The sequence below is a fragment of the Pan troglodytes genome, chromosome 10 (assembly GCF_028858775.2).
Source record: "Pan troglodytes isolate AG18354 chromosome 10, NHGRI_mPanTro3-v2.0_pri, whole genome shotgun sequence".
Taxonomy (NCBI): Eukaryota; Metazoa; Chordata; class Mammalia; order Primates; family Hominidae; genus Pan; species Pan troglodytes.
Genome location: NC_072408.2, coordinates 44,690,612 through 44,712,184, shown reverse-complemented (window position 1 = coordinate 44,712,184; position 21,573 = coordinate 44,690,612). Strand labels below are relative to the sequence as shown.

At 44.0% G+C, this 21,573-nt stretch overlaps 1 protein-coding gene and 1 non-coding gene across 13 annotated transcripts in view; one reads left to right on the top strand and one right to left on the bottom strand.

Moving 5' to 3' along the window:
• Positions 1–20,541, bottom strand: part of TFCP2 (transcription factor CP2) — a 79,403-nt gene extending 58,862 nt beyond the window's left edge. For 4 of the 12 annotated variants that reach the window (XM_054663338.2, XM_063786665.1, XM_016923392.4 and 1 more), the window contains exon 1: positions 19,705–20,541. In XM_054663338.2, coding sequence (XP_054519313.1) covers positions 19,705–19,826 — 122 coding nt within the window. In that variant the 5' untranslated portion in view covers positions 19,827–20,541. The remainder of the gene's footprint in view (positions 1–19,704) is intronic. The other 8 variants (XM_001149970.6, XM_016923386.4, XM_016923389.4 and 5 more) reach the window with 5 other exon arrangements.
• LOC112205057 (U6 spliceosomal RNA) lies at positions 10,304–10,411 on the top strand. Its single transcript, XR_002938922.2, has one exon. It is a non-coding gene; the product is annotated as a U6 spliceosomal RNA (small nuclear RNA).
• Positions 20,542–21,573: the final 1,032 nt, after the last annotated feature.

Sequence of the window (21,573 nt, the reverse complement as noted above, 5' to 3'; positions counted from 1 at the left end):
TTACCTTTAAATCATTCAGAAAAAAATAATTCTGAGTGTGTAAGAAATTCTGAGAAAGAGAAGGATAAAGCAAATATATTAAAATATTATCCTTTGGGGAATCTAGGTGAAGGGTTTTCACAAATTCTTTGTAGTATTCATGCAAATATTATACAAGTCTGAAATTATTTTTTCCCAACTGCTTTTTATTGTGATAAAATACACATAACAAAATTTACTATCTTAATCACTTTTAAGTGGACAGTTCAGTGGTATTAAGTACAATCATATTGTTGTACAACCATCACCATCATCCATCTCCAGAACTCTTTTCATCTTGCAAGGCTGAAACTCTTATAGCCACTGAACAGTAACTAGCCCCTGGCAACCATCATTGGTGGTGATACTTTCGCAGCTAGCTGAGGCATCAGGACTTGGGCAAAGGAGAACTATTTGCATTCTTTTTGTTTTCCATTTTTAAAATCTGTAGTAAAATATACATAATACAGTGTTGGCTGGGCACAGCAGCTCATGTTTGTAATTCCAGCACTTTGGCAGGCCAAGGCAGGGGGATGGCTTGAGGCCAATTCTAGACCAGCCTGGGCAACATAGCAAGACCCCATCTCTCTAAAATTTTTAAAAAATTAGCTAGGTGTGGTGGTGCACACCTGTAGTCCCAGCTACTCAGGAGGCTAAGGCAGGGGAATAACTTGGGCCCAGGAGTTTGAGGTTGCAGTGAACTGTGATTGTGCCACTGCACTGCAGCCTGGGTGACAGAGCAAGACCCTGTCTCAAAAAAAAAGTTATCATTTAACCTTTTTTTTTGTTTTTTGTTGTCTATATCAATGCTTCAATCTGTAATATTTTAACCATTTTTAAGTATACACGTCAGTGCTATTAAGTACGTTCACCACTATCCATTTTCAGAACTTTTCATCATCCCAATCTAAAATTCTGTGCCCATTAAACAAGAACTACTCACTCTCCCCTCTCCTGGTTAACCACTATTCAACATTCTATCATTATGAATTTGACTACTTGAGGTATTTCATGGCAGTGGAATCATATATTTATCATTTCGTGTCTGACATTTCACACACCATAATGTCCCAATGTTTATCCATATTATATTACACATCAGAATCTCCTTCCTTTTCAAGCCTGAATAATATTCCATCATATGTATACATTATATACATTTTGTTTATCTAGGTTGCTTCCACCTTTTGGCTGTTGTGAATAATGTTGTTAAACATGGGTGTACAAATAGCTGCTCAAGTCGCTGCTGTCAATTGTCTTGAATATACACTCAGCAGTGAAACAGTTGTATCATAATTCTACATTTAATTTTCTTGAGGAACCACCATACTGTTTTCCACAGTGAATGCACCATTTTACAATGCCACCAGCAATACATAAAGGTTCCAATTCCTCTACATTCTTGCCAACACCTGTTACTTTGACTTTTTACTAGCAGCCATCCTAAAGGCTGAATAATATTCCATTGTATGTACTTACAACATTTTGCTTATACATTCATCCCTTGATCAATGGGCTATACCTATGAACACTAAGTACACAAATATCTCTTAGAGACCCTGCTTTCAATTATTTTGAGTATACATTAGGTCATCCTTATCTGATGGGGGGGATCCAAGACTCCCATGGATGTGTGAAACCAGGGAGAGTATCAAACCCCGTATAGTGTGTTTTTTCCTATACATGTATATCCATGGTAAAGTTAATTTATAAATTAGGCAGAGTAAGAGATTAACAACAACTAATAATAAAATAAAACTATAACAATATATGGTAATAAATTATATAAATGTGGCTGGGCACAGTGGCTCACGCCGGTAATCCCAGCATTTTGGGAGGCCGAGGCGGGTGGATCACTTGAGATCAGGAGTTCGAGACCAGCCTGGCCAATATGATAAAATCTCGTCTCTATTAAAAATACAAAAATTAGCCAGGCGTGGTGGCAGGTGCCTGTAATCTCAGCTACTCAGGAGGCTGAGGCACAAGAATTGCTTGAACCTGGGAGGTGGAGGTTGCAGTGAGCTAAGATGGTGCCACTGCACTCCAGCCTAGGTGACACAGCGAGAGTCCATCTCTAAATAAATAAATAAATGTGGTCTCTCTCTTTCTCTCAAAATATCTTATTGTACTATACTCACCTATTTTTTTACAGGCCACAGTTGACCTTGGGTAACTGATATCTCAGAAAGTGAAACCTAGGATAAGGGGGAACTACTAAACCTCCACAAGTAGAATTACAGGATCATATGGTGTGATGATTTTTAGGTGTCAACTTGACCGGATTAAAGGATACTTAAAAAGCGGGTAAAGCATGATTTCTGACTGTATCTGTGAGAGTGTTTCCAGAGAAGACCGGTGTGGGAGTAGGTTGACTGACGGAGTAAGATCCATCCTCAATGTGGGAGGGCAACATCTAAAGGGCTGGGTGCCCAGATAGAACAAAAAGGCAGAGTAAAGGTAAACTCATTTTTTCTCCTGGGGCTGGGACATCCTTCTCCTGCCCTTTGATATCAGTACTCCAAGTTCTCCAGCCTTTGGACCCCAGGACTTACACCAGTAGCCTCTCAGGTTTTCAGGCCTTCAGCCTCGGTCTGAGAGTTATGCCATTGGTTTCCCTGGTTCTGAGGCTTTGAGACTTAGATTGAGCCACGCTACTGGCATCCCTGGTTCTCTAGTTGCAGATGGCCTATCACAGCCTTCTTAGTTTCCATAATTGAGTAAGCCAATTCCCCTAATAAATCCCCTCTCATTCACCCATCCATCCATCTATATCCTATTGGTTTTGTCTCTCTGGAAAATCCTGATACATATGGTAATTTTATTTTTAATTTTTGGAAGAACCACCAGTTTTTCACATAGGCTATGACATTTGACACGACTAACAACAGTGTACAATGGTTCCAATTTTTCCATGTCCTTCCCAACAATTATTTTCTGCTGTTCTTGATAGCAGCCATCCTAATGGGTGTGAGGTAGCATCTTGGAGTTTTGACTTGCATTTCCCTAATTAGCAACGTTGAGTATCTTTTCATGTGCTTATTGGTCATGGTGTATAATCCTTTTACTATGCTGTTAAATCTGGTTTGCTGGTATTTTGTTGATGATTTTTACATCAATGTTTCTAAGAAATGTTAGTCTATAGGCCAGGCGCAGTGGCTCACGCCTGTAAAGCCAGCACTTTGGGAGGCCAAGGTGGGTGGATCACTTAAGGCCAGGAGTTTGAGACCAGCCTGGCCAACATGGCAAAGCCCCGTCTCCACTAAAAATTTAAAAATTAGCTGGGCATGGTGGCACATGCCTGTAATCCCAGCTACTTGGGAGGCTTTGGCACGAGATTCATTTGAACCCAGGAGGCCCAGGCTGCAGTGAGCCAAGACTGCACCACTGCACTCCAGCCTCAGTGATAGAGTGAGACTCTTTTTGTCTCAAAAAAAAAAAAAAAAAAAAGAAAGAAAGAACTATTAGTCCATAGATTTCTTATAGCATCTTTGTAGGGCTTTGGCATCAAGACTATTCATCCATTTTGCATTGCTATAAAGGAATACCTGAGGCTGGGTAATTTACAAAGTAAAGAGGTTTATTTGGCTTATGGTTCTGCAGGCTGTACAAGAAGCATGGTGCCAGTATCTGCTTCTGATAAGTACCTCAGGAAACTTTCAATCATGGCAGAAGGTGAAGGAAGAGCAGGTATGTCACATGGCAACAGAGGAAGCAAGGGGGGGGGAGGTGCCACACTTAAACAACCAGCTCTTGAGTAAACTAATAGAGCAAAAATGCACTCATTACCATAGGGACCACACCAAGCCATTCCTGAGGGATAAACCCCCATGACCCAAACACTTCCCACTAGGCCCCACCCACCTCCAACACTGCAGATCAAATCTCAACTTGCGATTTGGAGGGACACATATCCAAACTATGTCAAAGATAATGCTGACTTCACAGAATGAATTAGTGAGTGTTCTTTCCTCTTCAATGTTTTGAAAAGTCTGAAATGGATTGGTGTTAGTTCTTCTTGAAATGTTGATAGAATTCACCAGCGAAGTCATCAGGTCCAGAGATTTCTTTGTTGGGTCATTTTCGATTACAAATGCAATCTCCCTATGAGTTATGAGACTATTTACATTTTCTATTTCTTAGTAGTTTAGTCTTGGTAGGTTTTGTGTTTCTAGGATGTGACCATTTCATCTAGGTTACCCAATTTGTTGGTGTACAATTGGTTTATTAATCTGTTTCCCCAAAAAACTAGTCAAGTGCAGTAGTAAGGATAGGGGAAAGAGTAGAACAAGTTCTATCTGTAACTGACTGTCAACAATCAATTAAGACAGTTCACTATCTCCAGACCAGCCTACAATTGCTTATCGTACTCTATTATAATCTCTCTTTTTTTTTCTTTTTTTTTTTTTTTGAGATAGAGTTTCACTCTTGTTGTCCAGGCTGGAGTGCAATGGTGCAATCTCAGCTCACTACAACCTCTACCTCCCAGGTTCAAGTGATTCTCCTGCCTCAGCCTCCTAAGAGCTAGGATTACAGGCATGTGCCACTACGGCCGGCTAATTTTCTTATTTGTATTTTTAGTAGAGACGGGGTTTCACTATGTTGGCCAGGCTGGTCCCAAACTCCTGACCTCAAGTGATCCGCCCACCTCAGCCTCCCAAAGTGCTGGGATTACAGGCGTGAGCCACTGTGCCCGGCCCATGATCTCTCTTTTTAAGAGACAGGCTCTGTTACCCTAGGTAGAATGCCGTGGAACAATCATGGTTAACTGCAGCCTTGAATTCCTGGACTAAAGCAATCCTTCTGCCTCAGCCTTCCGAGTAGCTAGGACTACAGGAATGTGTTATTTTTTTGAATAGACAGGGTCTCAGTATGTTGTCCAGGCTGGTTTGAGCTCGTGGGCTTGAGTGATACTCCCATTTCAGCCTTCAAAAGCATAGAGATTATACATGTGAGCTGCCATGCCCAGCCTACCCTTTCCATTTCTGTGGAATTGAGGGTAATATTCCCACTTTCATTTTTATCTTTAGTATTTCAGTAATTTGAGTTTTTTTTTCTTTTTTTTTTTTTTTTTTTTTTTTTTTTTTTTTGAGACAGAGTCTCGCTCTATTGCCCAGGCTGGAGTACAGTGGCATGATCTTGGCTCACTGCAACCACCGCCTGCCTCCTGGGTTCATGCGATTCTCCTGCCTCAGCCCCGCAAGTAGCTGGGATCATAGGCGTGTACTAATTTTTGTATTTTTAGTACAGACAGGATTTTGCCATGTTGGCCACGCTGGTCTCGAACTCCTGACCTCAGGTGATCCTCCCACTTTGAACTCCCAAAGTGCTGGGATTATAGGCATAAACCACTGCACCCGACCCATTTTAATTTTTTTTTTCCACTATAATCTTAATTTTTTTTTAGAAACAGAGTCTTGTTCTGTCACCAAGGCTGGAGTGATATGGCATAATCATAGCTCACTGCAGCCTCAAACTCCTGGGCTCAAGCAATCCTCTCACCTCAGCCTCCTGAGTAGCTAGGACTACAGGAATATACCACCATGCCCAGCTAATTTTCCTTCTTTTATTATTTTTTGTAGAGACGAGGTCTTGCTATGTTGCCCAGGCTGGTCTTGAACTCTGACCTCAAGAGAGCCCCCCCATTCCTAAAGCACTGGTATTACAGGTATAAGCACCATGCCTGGCCTCCATTATAATCTTATAGGACCACTGTTATCTATTCGGTCTGTCACTGACCAAAACATCATTATGCAGTACATGACTTTACTGAGCCTTCCACCCACCCCTGGGCATACATAATGACTTCTTAATTTCTCCCATCTATTTGGTTCCTTTTGATCATCTTAGTCATCAGTATCTGTTTTTTTGTTTGTTTGTTTTTTAAGATAGAGTCTTGCTCTGTCGCCCAGGCTGGAGTGCAGTGGCAGGATCTCGGCTCACTGCAACCTCTGCCTCCCAGGTTCATGTGATTCTCCTGCCTCGGCCTCCCGAGTAGCTGGGACTACAGGCATGAGCCACCATGCCCAGCTAATTTTTATATTTTTAGTAAAGACAGGGTCTCACCATGTTAGCCAGGCTGGTCTCAAACTCCTGACCTCAAGTGATCCACCAGCCTTGGCCTCCCAAAGTGCTGAGATTACAGGCGTGACCCACCACACCCAGCCCCTAGTCATCAATATCTGGCTCTCAAAAGGGAAAAAAGAAAAAAAAATGGAGACGGGGAGTATGGTGCCAGTCCTTTAAATCTCCTGGACATCGGCCAGGTGCGGTGGCTCAAGCCTGTAATCACAGCACTTTGGGAGGCCGAGGCGGGAGAATCACAAGGTCAGGAGTTCGAGACCAGCCTGGCCAACATGGTGAAACCCTCTCTCTACTAAAAATACAAAAAAAAAAAAAAAAATTAGCCAGGCGTGGTGGTAGGCGCCTTTAATCACAGCTACTCAGGAGGCTGAGGCAGGGGAAACGCTTGAACTCAGGAGGTGGAGGTTGCAGTGAGCCAAGATCATGCCACTGCACTCCAGCCTGGGCATCATTGTGAGACTCTGTCTCAAAAAAGAAAAAAAAAAAGAAATCTACTGGACATCACTTCAGTGGTGGTAGTGGGGGAATTTGCAACAAAGTGGTGAGATGCAACAATAACCATTGCCTCTTTGCAACTCTGTGATCAAAACCAGCAATTCTTTCTTTTATTTTTATTTTTATTTTTTTTTGAGACAGAGTCTCGCTCTGTCACCCAGGCTGGAGTGCAATGGCGTGATCTTGGCTCACTGCAAACTCCCGCCTCCCAGGTTCAAGCGATTCTCATGCCTCAGCCGCCCAAGTAGCTGGGATTACAGGCGCCCACCACCACGCCCAGCTAATTTTTGTATTTTTAGTAGAGACTGGGTTTCACCACATTGGCGAGGCTGGTCTCGAACTCCTGACCTCAGGTGATCCACCCACCTCAGCCTCCCAAAGCGCTGGGATTGCAGGCGTGAGCCACCGCGCCTGGCCAGAAGCAGCAATTCCGACCGGAGCACAGATTTCTGAAATTTGGGTTTGTTTTTAGAGACAGGGTATCACTATGTTGCCCAGGCTGGCCTCAAACTCCCAGGCTCAAGCAATCCTCTCGCCTCAGCCTCCCAAAGTCCTGGGATTACAGGCACCAGCCACTGCACTTGATCCAGATTCCTGATATTTGGAAGAGATGGTCCTTTCTGCCCACCTTAGGTTCCACAAACTACATGCAAGCTGCTCCAGGAACATGTGCACAGCTGCCTGCCATGGGGCTGAGGGATGTGGATGGGCAGCTGCTATTGTGCTAAGCGCTGAAACTGACTGAAATTAACCAAAATTTACCATCCAGGATTGGATGGTAAATTGCAGTTAATTCCTCACAGTTGTAAGATTTCAATAAACTCCAGAGTTCCAAAGGAGATGCATCAGACAGATTCTGCCAAAGCAACTGTTATCTTGGTGGTGGGGAGACAGATTTCTGGTACCTCCTACTTTATCAACTTCCCAGAATCCTCTCTGAATTTTTTTTTTTTTTTTTTTTTGAGACGGAGTCTCACCCTGTCACCCAGGCTGGAGTGCATTGGCACAATTTACGCTCACTGCAACCTCCGCCTCCAGGGTTCAAGCGATTCTGCTGCCTCAGCCTCCCGAGTGGCTGGGATTACAGGTGCCCACCACCATGACCAGCTAATTTTTTGTATCTTTAGCAGAGATGAGGTTTCACCCTGTTGGCCAAGCTGGTTTCAAACTCCTGACCTCGTGATCCACCTGCCTTGGCCTCCCAAAGTGCTGGGATTATAGGCGTGAGCCACCGCGCCCGGCTGTGAATTTTTTTTTTTTACTCCGCTTTTTCCATGTTAAGAATGAAATTATCTTTTAAGTGAAAAAAACACAGGCACTGGCACTTACAAAGGGTTCTTTCTGTGTAGAGAACAGATTGGATGAGTGTGTGTGCGCGCATACACTGAGAAGGAGGGTTGGATCAACTAAATGTGTGCTGAAAATTAAGGACATAGGTCAACATGACAGAGTAGGAACTTCAGGAGTTAGTACCTTCACCAAAATAACTATTGAGATGGCAAGAACTGCTTGAGGTGATATTTTAGGACTCTGGGGTCTAATGAAACACTTGCAGTGTCCAGAAGAGTGCTTGATGAAGAAAAAAGTTGGTAAATTTTAGTGAATTTTGGCATTTGGAATAGCATCTTATCATTCTCTAGCTCCCATCCCTGTGGTACCCAACTGTTGGGATGGCAGTTCCTGCTGCAGCTTGCTGGTGCTAGGGCAGGAAATAGGGGCTTTGTCCTCCAAAAATTGAAGTTATGTGTTTCGTTCACTACTTTTGATTGCTGAGGAGCTGCCAGAGCGCTGGCCACTGTTTCACACATGCACACCCCCGACTGAAGTTGCCTACCTAGTGGCACTAGACAAGTGAACTTAAAGGGAGAGAACACTCTTTTTTTCTTTCTGTTTTCTTTTCTTATTGGATCTAAGCATTTAAGGAACTCTCTGTCAAGTCATTGAAAGACCACAGAGATAAAAGAACAGAGACTTCAGTGACCGCATGCAACCAGATATACACTCTTTGCAAAGACAGTTTGGAAAAGTCACTAAACAAATGCAGCTTTCGTAAGTAACAACAGTAATCCCTAGGGAGGCAGTGGAATCTGACTTTCAGAGTTACCATATTACAACACACAAAATGTCCACTTCCCAACAAAAATTTGCAAAGCAAACAAAGAAACAGGACTATATGGCCCATTCACAGGAAAAAAAAAAAGAAATTGGCTGGGCACAGTGGCTCACGCCTGTAATCCCAGCACTTTGGGAGGCCGAGGTGGGTGGATCACGAGGTCAGGAGATCGAGACCATCCTGGCTAACACGGTGAAACCCCATGTCTACTAAAAATACAAAAAATTAGCCGGGCATGGTGGTGCATGCCTGTAATCCCAGCTATTCAGGAGGCTGAGACAGGAGAATAGCTTGAACCCGGGAGGCAGAGGTTGCAGTGAGCCAAGATCATGCCACTGTACTCCAGCCCAGGCAACAGAGTGAGACTCTGTCTCAAAAAAAAAAATAACAATAATAATAATAATAATATTTTTTATTCGCACCACTGCACTCTAGCCTGGGAGACAGCAAGACTCCATATCAAAAAAAAAAAAAAAGAAATGGACAGAAACCACCCCATAGCAAGCCCAGACAATGGACCTACTAGACAAAGATTTTAACTGTCTTAAATATGCTCAGAGAGTTGAAGGAAACCATGAAAAACAAAAACAAACAAACAAACAAAAAACTAAAGGAAATCAGGAGAACAATGTATAAACAAGTAAGGAATATCAATAAAAATATTTTAAAAATATAAAAATGAATCAAATAGCAATTCTGGACATAAAGATACAAGAGCCAAAATAAAGATTTCACTAAAGGATTCAACAGCAGAGTTGAACAGGCAGAAGAAAGAATCAATGAACATGAAGATAGAATTGAAATTACTTAAGCTAAGGAGCAGGAAAAAAAAACGAACAAAGAAAAAGGAACAGAGGCTGGGCACAGTGGCTCACACCTGTAATCCCAGCACTTTGGGAGGCTGAGGCGGGTGGATCACCTGAGGTCAGGAGTTCAAGACCAGCCTGGCCAACATGGCAAATCCCCATTTGTACTAAAAATACAAAAATTAGCCGGGCGTGGTAGCCCATGGCTGTAGTCCCCGCTACGCAGGAGGCTGACGCAGGAGACTTGCCTGAACCCAGGAGGTGGAGGTTGCAGTGAGCCAAAATGGCGCCACTGCACTTGAGCCTGGGTGATAGAGCTAGACTCCATCTCAAAAAAAAAAAAAAAAAAAGAAAAGAAAAAGGAAAGAGCCATGGGGCCTACTGGGGTACCATCAAATGTATCAACGGCTAAACCAACCTAATTAATACATGCATTACCTCATATGCTTCTCTTTTTTGTGGTGAAAACACTTAAAATCAACTCTACTCTCTTAGCAATGTTCAAGTATACAATATATCGTTTTAACTATAGTCCCCATGACATACAAGAGCTCTTGAACGAAATCCTGATTTTCTTTGTGGTTGGGTCTCACTCTGTCACCCAGGCTGGAGTGCAGTGGCACAATCACAGTTCACTGAAGCATTTACAACCCTAAATTTCCCTCTGAGTTTTTACTACATCCCATGAGTTTTGGTATGTATGTTTTCCTTTTAATTTGTCTCAATATATTTTCTTATCTCCCTAATGATTTCCTCTTTTTATTCATTTGGTGTTTAAGTGTGTTGTTTAATGCTCACTTCAGCAGCACATATACTAAAGTTGGAATGATTCAGAGAAGATTAGCATGGCCCCTGAGCCAAGGATGACATGCAAATTTGTGAAGCATTCCATATTTTAAACACTTCAGGGCTGGGTATGGTGGCTCATGCTTGTAATCTCAGCACTTTGAGAGGCCAAGGTAGGAGGATCACTTGATCCCAGGAATTTGAGACCAGCCTGAGCAACATGATGAAACCCTGTCTCTTCAAAAAATACAAAAATTAGCTAGGCATGGTGGCACGAGCCTATGGTCCCAGCTACTTGGGAGACTGAGGTGGGAGGATTGCCTGAATCTGGAAAGTGAAAGCTGTGATGGTGCCACTGCACCCCAGCCTGGGCAACAGAGCAAGACCCTGTCTTAAAAAATAATAGTAATAAGGCCGGGCGCGGTGGCTCACGCCTATAATCCCAGCACTTTGGGAGGCCAAGGCGGACAGATCACCTGAAGTTGGGAGTTCAAGACCAGCCTGACCAATGTGGCAAAACCCTGTCTCTACTAAAAATACAAAAATTAGCTGGGCGTGGTGGTGTATGTCTGTAATCCCAGCTACTTGGGAGGCTGAGGCAGGAGAATCGCTTGAACCTGGGAGGCAGAGGTTGCAGTGAGCCAAGATCACGCCACTGTACTCCAGCCCAGGCAACAGAGCGAGACTCTGTCTCAAAAAATAAATAAATAAATAATAATAATAATCATAAAATATTAGAAAGAAGGCAGGATATGGTGGCTCATGCCTTTAATCCCAACACTTTGGGAAGCTGAGGTGGGAGGATCGCTTGAGCCCATGAGCTCAAGACAAGCCTGGGCACCATAGTGAAACCCCCATCTCTACAAAAAATAAAAATAAAAACAGAGATTAAAAAAAGGAAAGACCTTAAGTCAATACTCTAACTTCAGACCTTAAGGAACTAGAAAAAGAAGCACAAACTGGACCCAACCAAAGGGAGGGAATAATAATGTTTAGAGCAGAGATAAGTGAAATAAAGAATAAAAATAAGGCAGGTGCAGTACCTCACACCTGTAATCCCAGCACTTTGGGAGGCTGAGGCAGGAGGATCGCTTGAGGCCAGGAGTTCAAGGCCTGGGCAAGACAGTGAGACCCCATCTCTATGAAATTAAAAAAAAAATTAGCTGGGTTTGGTGATGCATGCCTGTAGTCTCAGTTACTCAGGAGGCTGAGGTAGGAGGATCACTTGAGCCCAGCAGTTTGAGGTTGCAGTGCATATGATCACACCACTGCATCATTCCAGCCTGGGTAACAGAGCACGGCCCCATCTCTCAAAAACAAACAAACAACAACAACCACAAAAACCAAGAAGAATAAAAATAGTAGAATCAACAAAACCAAAAATTTGTTATTTAAAAAGATCAACAGAATTTACAAACTCTTGGCCGGGCATGGTGGCTCACGCCTGTAATCCCAGCACTTTGGGAGGCCGAGGCGGGCAGATCACAAGGTCAGGAGTTCAAGACCAGCCTGGTCAACATGGTAAAACCCTGTCTCTACTAAAAATACAAAAATTAGCTGGGCACGGTGGCAGGCACCTGTAATCCCAGCTACTGGAGAGGCTGAGGCAGGAGAATTGCTTGAACCTGGGAGGCGGAGGTTGCAGTGAGCTGAGATCATGCCACTGCACTCCAGCCTGGGTGACACAGCAAGACTCCATCTCGAAAAAAAAAAAAAAAAAGTAATTAACAAACTCTTGCCAGACTGACTGGGAGAAAAAGAAAGAAGATGAAATGAAAATAAATAAAATCAGAAATGAAACTGGGGATATTACTACTAATTTTATATAAATGAAAGGATTATAAGAGAATACTGTGAATGACTAAACCAGCATATTAGATAATTTAGATAAAAGAGACAAATTTTTAGAAACATTAAAGTACCAAAACTGACTCAGAAAAAATTAAAAGTCTCAACAAACCTATAATAAGAGATTGAATTGATAAACAAAAACCTCCCAACAAAGAAAAGTCCAGTATCACATGGCTGCATTGGCAAATTCTACCAAATATTCAAAGAATTAACACCAATCCTACTCGAACTCCTTCAAAAAACAGAAAAGAATGGAACACTTCCTAACGTTCTATGAGGCCAACATCACCCTGACACCAAAGCCAGAAAAAGATACGATAAAATTCAGGCTGGGCATGGTGGCTCACACCTGTAATCCTAGCACTTTGGGAGGCTGAGGCAGGAAGATCCCTTGAGTCCAGGAGTTCAAGACCAGCCTGGGCAACATAGGGAGACTTGGTCTCTTAAAAAACAGATATGATAAGAAAACTATAAACCAATAGCCCGTATGAATATAGAAACAAAAATCCTCAAGAAAATAACAGCAAACTGCAAGCTGGATCCAACAGTACATTAAAAAGATTATATACCATGACCAACATTTATCCCAGGAATGCAAGAGTGGTTCAACATAAGGAAATCAATCAATGTGATACACCACATTATCATCTCAATAGACACAGAAAAGATATTTGAAAAAATTCAATACCCTTTTAAGATTAAAAAAAAAAACCACTCAGCAAAAGTTCAAAGACATTATGCTAAGTGAATAAGTCAGTCACAAAAGGACAAATATATGATCCCACGTATATGAGGTTTTTAGAGTAGTCAAATTCATAGACACAGAAAGTAAAATGGTGGTTGCCAGAGGCTAGAGTGGGGGGAGATGGGAAGTTAGTGTTTAATAGGTACAGCATTTCACTTTGGGATGAAAAAGTTCTGGAGACAGATCATGGTGACAGTTGTACAACAACGTAAATGTACTTAATTACACTGATCTGGACATTTTTAAAGGGTTAAAATGATAGAATTTTATGTTATGTGTATTTTACCACAATAAACACACACATACACACATATTCAGCAAACTAGGAATAGAAGGAAACTTATTTAACACTAAAACGGCATTTATGAAAAACTCTGAGTAGGGCATGGTGGCACATGCCTGTAGTCCCAGCTACTCAGGAGGCTGAGGCAGGACTGCTTGATCCCCGGGAGTTCGAAGCTGCAGTGAGCCATGAACATGCCACTGCACTCCAGCCTGGGCAACAGAGTGAGACCCCATCTCAAACAAACAAACAAAAAAGTTGGCCAGGCATGGTGGCTCACATCTGTAATCCCAGCACTTTGGGAGGCCAAGGCAGGTGGATCACCTGAGGTCAGGAGTTTGAGACCAGCCTGGCTAACATGGTGAAACCCCGTCTCTACTAAAAACACAAAAATTAGCTGGGTGTGGTGGTATGTGCCTGTAATCCCAGCTACTTGGGAGGCTGAGGCAGGAGAATCGCTTGAAGCTGGGAGGCAGTTGCAGTGAGCTGAGACCATGCCATTGCACTCCAGCCTGGGCAACAAGATGGAAAACTCCATCTCAAAAAATAATAATAATAATAAATAATAAATAAATAAAAGTTAACATCTGTGAACAGCCTCGGCAACATAGCATGACCCTGCCTCAAAAGAAAAAAAAAGGAAAGCAAAAAAAGATATCTCTGACTGTGGGTCACTATATTAACAGATGCTTAAAGTTGTTTTTCAGGAATTAGGGGACAGCTCTTACCCAGTTGAGACCACCAATCCCTCAACTGGACCTGCATGAGTGCCCAAAAAGTGACCTTTTCATGTCAGAGGGACAAAAACTCCACACTTAGAACATGTTAACACTGCCATTTTCTGCACATGGCCTATGAAGAGCAATGTAGCTCAATTACGCTTGTGCAGAAACCTTGATTACCTCACCTTTCCTACCTGCCAATCACCTTTCCCCATGCTTTAGACCACCCTGCGTCCCACCCCACAAATACTGCCGAGCCCTATTTTCAGGGTGCCAGATTTGGGATTTGCTCTCCTGTCTCCTCATTCAGCAGCCCTATGAATAAAATCTTGTCTCTTTTGCAAAACCCATCATCATAGTGATTGGCTTGCTGCACATGGGCAGGACGAACCTAGTTTGATATCACAACCATCATCACAAACAATTTTAGAACATTTTTAACACCCTGAAAGGAAACTCCATTCCCACTAGTAGTCCCTCTCCATTCCCTCCTCCTCCATAGTTCTAGTCAACCACTAATCTATTTTCTCTACAGATCTGCCCATTCTAGAAATGTCATAGAAATGGAATCATATGTATGTGGTCTTTTGTGACTGGCTCCTTCACTTATCATGTATTCACAATGAATCTCCTTTTCCTTTTAGTATAAAGTTTGTGCCACAATAAAAATATAAGAAAAAAAGAATAATAAAAGGACCACTGATAAGGATTAAATAAATCTAATTAAGATGACTCTTTATAAAATACAAATTAATAGATTTGAAGATGAAACCATTATAAGATGCAACAGAAAATAAACTAGGGTAAAACAAATGCGTCAGAGAAGATATTTTATAAAACAAATTGCTTGTCAAAGAGAGTATTTTCCCTAATAAAGATGTAGAACGTCAGACTGATTGACATTTTTTTTTTTTTTGAGACAGTCTCGCTTTTGTCCCCTAGGCTGGAGTGCAGTGGCTCGATCTTGGCTCACTGCAACCTCCGCCTCCCAGGTTCAAGTCATTCTCTTGCCTCAGCCTCCCGAGTAGCTGAGATTACAGGTGTGCACCATCATGCCCAGCTAATTTTTGTATTTTCAGTAGAGACAGGGTTTTACCATGTTGGCCAGGCTGGTCTTGAACTCCTGACCTCAAGGTGATCTGCCCGCCTCAGCCTCCCAAAGTGCTGGGATTACAGGTGTGCACCACCATGCCTGGCCTGATTGACTCTTAGAACCAGTTGGCAAAGATTATTGCTGGAGGGTGGCACACTAAGATCCAAGGTCTTATTAAAAGGAGAAATAGGCCTGGGAACCGTGGCTGACATGTGTAATTACAGCAATTTGGGAGGCCAAGGTGGGAGGATCTCTTAAGGTCGGGAGTTAGAGATCAGCCTGAGCAACACAGCAAGATCTAGTCTCTACAAAAAGTAGAAAAACTGGCCAGGTGTGGTGGTGTGACCCTGTAGTCCTAGCTAGTCAGGAGGCTGCAGCAGGAAGATCACTTGAGCCCAGGAGTTTGAGGCTGCAATGAGCTACAATCACGCCACTGCACTCTAGCTTGGGTGACAAGAGTGAGATGTCGCCTCCAAAAACATAAATAATAAGACAAAATTAAAATTAAAAAAAATAAAAATCAGGGCTGGGCACAGTGGCTCACACCTATAATCCCGGCACTTTGGGAGGCCAAGGGGGAAGGACTGTTTGAGCCCAGGAGTTCCAGAACAGCCTGGTCAACATAGGGAGACCCTGTCTCTGCAAAACATTTAAAAATCAGCCAGACATGGTATCTCATGACTGTACCCCCAGCTGCACTCCAGCCTAGGGGACAGCTACTTGGGAGGACTGCTTGAGCTCAGGAATTCGAGGCAGCAGTGAGCTGTGATTGAGCCACTACACTCCAGCCTTGGCGACAAAGCAAGACCCCAACTCTAATGAATAAATAATCAGATTTCTAGTCTGTGCCCCAATCACTGGAGATGGGACCCTGTAAACTGGTGTTTTGTTTTGGTTTGGTTTTTGTTTTTTTGAGACAGGGTCTCACCCTGTCACCCAAGCTGGAGTGCAGAGGCACAATCACAGCTCACTGCAGCCTTGACCTCCTGGGGTCAAACGATCCTCCCATCTCAGCCTCTGGAGTAGCTGGGACTAGGGGCAGGCACCACCATACTCAGCTAATTTTTTTATTTTTAGTAGAGAGAGGGTCTCCCTATGTTGCCCAGGCTGATGAAAACTCTTGAGCTCAAGCAGTCCTCCCACCTTGGCCTCCCAAAGTGCTGGGATTACAGGCACGAGCCACCATGCCTATCCCCAACTGTATTTTTATTTTTATTTCATTTTTTTTTGAGACACAGTCTGGCTCTCTTGCCCAGGCTGTAGTGCAGTGGCACAGTCTCAGCTCACTGCAACCTCCGCCTCCCGGGTTCATGCGAGTCTCCTGCCTCAGCCTCCCAAGTAGCTGGGATTACAGGCATGCACCACCACGCCCAACTAATTTTTGTATTGTTGGTAGAGACAGGGTTTCACCACGTTGGCCAGGCTGGTCTCAAACTCCTGACCTCAGCGGATCCACCCGCCTCAGTCTCCCAAAGTGTTTGGATTACAGGCGTGAGCCACCACACCTGGCCCCCAAGTGTATTTTTAATAAGCTGTCCAGGTGACTCTTATGAATACTAAAATTTGAAGACCAATATCTAATTAACACAAATTAATAGAATAGATTAAATGTGTATGAGTCAAGAGAGCTGGGTGCAGTGGCTCACGCCTGTAATCCCCCAGCACTTTGGGAGGCTGAGACGGGTGGATCACCTGAGGTCAGGAGTTCAAGACCAGCCTGGCCAATATGGTGAAACCCCATCTCTACTAAAATTACAAAAATTAGCCGGGCATGATAGCGTGCACCTGTAGTCCCAGCTACTCGGGAGGCTGAGGCAGGAGAATCGCTTGAACCCGGAAGACAGAGGTTGCAGTGAGCTGAGATCGCACCACTGAATTCCAGCCTGGGCAACAGAGCGAGACTCCATCTCAAAAAGAAAAAAAAAAAGTCAAGAGAATAGTGACAAGTACCTAACACATGAAAAAAAGGATGAAAAAAACAAAAAAGCCAGGCGTAGTGTTATATGCCTATCGTCTCAGCTACTCGGAAGGCTGAAGTGAGAGGATCACTTGAGCCCGGGAGATGGAAGTTGTACTGAGCCGAGATGGTGCCACTGCACCCCAGCCTGAGTGACAGAACAGGACCCGTCTCAAAAAGAAAAGAAAAGAAGAAAGTACTTAAAATGTTGGCACACTATGCTCTCAAGAACTCAAAGTGATGTTTGAAAACTTGTGCATTTGATTTTGATGTTGAAAAAACTAAATGTGTAAATATGCAAGCCATTCTAATGTCTGTGAAAAACACAGAGTATGATTTGTAAAGCACTCTTAATTAAATGTAAGATGGCATAGTATCAAGAGCATATGGTATTGCACCTAGTAGATTACAAATGTTTGCTGGTGATGTTAACTATTTTTATAATGAGTACAGTTATATTTAATTATTTCCAGCCTAACCTCTGGTAACCTAAACAAAATCAAACTTTTTGCTGTGAATATCTTTACACAAGTAACAGCATAAAAAATTGTCAAATATTATGTCAGACGCTCACGTGTAAGTTCAGGGTCAGGGCACTTACTTTCAGACCAAATTAACCTCTATTTTTATGCTCAGACTTATATAAACAAGGATAGGTAAAACCAAAGTTAAATTTCTCATGACTAAGAACACTGCATGATAGAACATACGGAACTCAAGTTTCCCTGAAAATCACTAAAATATTTATATAACGATAGTATTTTTTTCCAATTTTTCTTAATTTTTAAAATCTTTCTTTTTTTTTTTTAATTTTAAGAGATGAGGTCTCACTCTGTCACCAGGCTGGAGTACAGTGGTGCAATCACAACTCACTGCAGACTCAAACTCCTGGGCTCAAGCAATCCTCCCACCTCAGTCTCCTGAGTAGCTGGGGCTACAGGAACATGCCACCAGGCCTGGGTAATTTATTTGTTGATTTATTTGTGGAGAGCGGGTCTTGAACTCCTGGCTTCAAGAGATCCTCCAGTCTCCACCCCCCAAAGTGCTGGGATTACAGGCATGATTATTATTTAGAATAACAGTCTTTATTATTCTAAGTAAAGATTCCTGAAGATGCTGAAGTATTAAATTCTCTCCCCCCTTTTTTTTTGAGACGGAGTTTTACTCTTGTTGCCTAAGCTGGAGTGCAATGATGCGATCTCTGCTCACTGCAACCTCCGCCTCCCGGTTCAAGCAATTCTCCTGCCTCAGCCTCCCAAGTAGCTGGGATTACAGGTGTGCGCCACCACACCCATCTAATTTTTTGAATTTTTAGTAGAGACGGGGTTTCACCATGTTGGCCAGGCTGTTCTCGAACTCCTGACCTCGTGATCCACCCATCTCAGCCTACCAAAGTGCTGGGATTACAGGCATGAGCCACCGTGCCCGGCCTGAAGTATTAAATTCTAACTCATAATTTTACTTCAGTGAGGAAAGTCTACTTTGAATTGGCAGGAATAAAGGAACTTTATATAACTCTTAAAAGATCTCATTATCAGAATGAAAAATGCATCTACTTTCCCCCTAAAAAGCATCTTTCCCCTATGAACTCATAAACCCAATGAAAATATTAAGTTCTAGTCTCTTGACTCACTTAGTCAGATTAAGTCTTAATAATGCATTAGGAAACCCAATTATAGTCCATCTACCCCTAAGATGCAGCTGTTTCAACATTTCCATACAGGATTCTTACACATCTATAAATGAAATAAACTATACTGGAGGAATGAAGCAGCCAATGCATGCAAAAAGTTCTATAGGCAATAATGTTGCTTTCTAAGGAGTTTTTGTTTTGTTTTGCTTTGTTTTTCAAATGGAGTCTCACTTTGTTGCCCAGGCTGGAGTGCAATGACACCATCTCTGCTCACTGCAACCTCCGCCTCCCGGGTTCAAGCGATTCTCCTGCCTCAGCCTCCCGAGTGGCTGGGATTACAGGCCCGCGCCACCACACCCGGCTAATTTTTGTATTTTTAGTAGAGACGGGGTTTCACCACGTTGGCCACGATGGTCTCGAACTCCTGAGCTCAAGTGATCCGCCCGCCTCAGCCTCCCAAAGCGCTGGGATTACAGGTGTGAGCCACCGCACCCGGCCGAAAGGAGATTTTTCATCTGTTATCAACAACTGGCTTGATACATAAAGATCCAGAAGCATCTTAAGTTTTCTTCGTCACTTTTTCATTTCACAGCTTATGTTTTAAAAGTCAGAAATCCCAGAATTAAGTAAAGTCTTAAAGCAAGCTAGTGGTAAGATAGAGCTGTACGGACTTCTTCATCAAGGACTTCCATATCTTTCCAACAAGAAACGAACCAATATTCATCATTAAGCACCAGCTCCCAATTTCCCAACTTCCTAGATACCATTCCTATGCTATATGTAACCCTTCTTCACACAACGTCAGACTTACCCACACATACACCATCAGTCCCCAAGTCTCCCACATTGGCACAAAAGCCTCTCAACATTCATCTGGTTACTAATCAGGGACCACTTCCTTCTTCCACTGATTCTGCACAGGCTTCATATCGCCTACAATCGCTTTTTCCATTTCTTCCACAACACTAACTACTCAAAGCGACAAAAGAACAAGTCCCTTTTCCCCAATCGTAAACAGCTTTTTAAAACTCTATACACCTCCTTCCCACTCAACCCCTTTTCTTAGTGTCTATCCGCCTTTGTTATTCAGAAGGTGTAGGGTCTGGGAAAATCTCACTCACCTCATGCTATAGGCACCAGCACCCAGTTCCTGGCCGATCCCGGACAGGCTAGCATCAAAGTCCTGCACCAACCCGGATTCAATCACTTCGTCGGCCAGAGGCAGCTTCAGAGCCCAGGCCATCCTGGCTCCTTCCTTGCCCCAGGAGACACGGTGTCTTGTACAAAGGCGCGGAGGGTAATTCTACCCAACAGGAGTAACGCAAACCAAGAAAACTACAAACCAAGGTTTCCCACGCAGTGCCCACCAGCCACCCCCAAGCCCGACCAGCACTGCTCTGTGCACAACTAATCTCCCGTACCCTTGGCTGCTCGTTCTTGGCTGCCCCAGGTTCCAAAATCCCCCCTGCCCAGCTCTCAGGAACGTGAGGACCCCTTTGCTCAACTACTGCAGACTTCCCAGAGGCAGCTCTGGACTCCCGCACTCCCACTCCTCTTGGGAGTTCGTAGTGGTGGCTTGCTGCTTCCCAGTCAGACCAGCAGCAGCCGCAGGAAGCCAGCCCGGCGCTCCCACGCTGCTTTTGCACCTTTTCCCCCGCCCCTTTCTGCTGGAGGCCCCCTCCCTCCCAGGTCTCGCTGTCTCTTTCCCCTCCAGGCCTCGCTTCCGGTCAGTCCCACGATCACTTCCGGTCACCCCTTCTCAACCCCACGGCTTAGAACCAAATCCAGGTTTCCGCTGAGCCGACTTCTCGCCCTCTGTAGCCCCCCACGGCCTGGAAACACGGAAGGAGAAAGTCCAGCACAGGCGTAAAACCTAGACTCGCCAGGCCCTTCCACCGTCCGCCGCCCCAGCGCCAACCAATCATGGCGTCCTCTTTTCTCGCCTGCCCGGCGAACGTGACGTCACGCTGTCGTTCGCCTATAAAGAAGAGACCGCGTCAGTCTCGGCAGCGATGATAGGCGGGCTGCGCCACGGCTCTGCCCCCGAGATGGGCTGGGCGATCACGGGGAGGACCCGGCGTGCAAGTGTCCGGGTTTAAACGTGTATCCGTGTAGTTACCAGAGTTCTGGTATTCGCTACCCATCAAGTCGTCACCCTGAGCCATGGAAGGAGCCCTTCTTCTAGCCTTATGAACCCACTCCACCCCTGGCGGACTCTTGACGGCTTCCCAAACGCTCCTTACGTGTGTGCGCTTGCTCCTGCCCATCCTCCTGTCTCCTTAAACTCACCTCTCCGGAGGTCAAGACCCTGCATAAGTCCCACTTCCCTGTATATTCATTTTATCTTCGGCATCCTCTCTAATGCATTTGAACAGAAAAGCATGAGATCAGTAAAAATGTGGTTTTTAGGCCGGGCGCGGTGGCTCACGCCTGTAATCCCAGCACTTTGGGAGGCCGAGGCGGGCGGATCACCTGAGGTCGGGAGTTCAAGACCAGCCTGACCAACATGGAGAAACCCCGTCTCTACTAAAAATACAAAAATTAGCTAGGTGTGGTGGCGCGGGCCTGTAATCCCAGCTACTCGGGAGGCTGAGGCAGGAGAATCTCTTGAACCCAGGAGGCGGAGGTTGCAGTGAGCCGAGATCGCGCCATTGCACTCCAGCCTGAGCAACAAGAGTGAAACTCCGTCTCAAAAAAAAAAAAAACAGTAGTTTTTAAAAGGTTGTCGTGCTGGTATAGGGTGTTGGAATTTAAAAGATCTGAAAATCAGAGTTTAGGCTGGCGTCTTCATTTGCTACTTTGGTGTCTTCAGAACAATTGCTTAATGTCACAGATTTAGCTTTCTCGTTTGTAAACGGGAGTGGGAGTAACTTTATCTGCTCCACCTTCCTCCTTTGAGGATTGAGTAATAATGGCCATTGTTTATTAAGTATCAACTATTGCTAGGAACTTTATTACACTATGAGTAGTCCTCAAAGCGATCTTGGAAT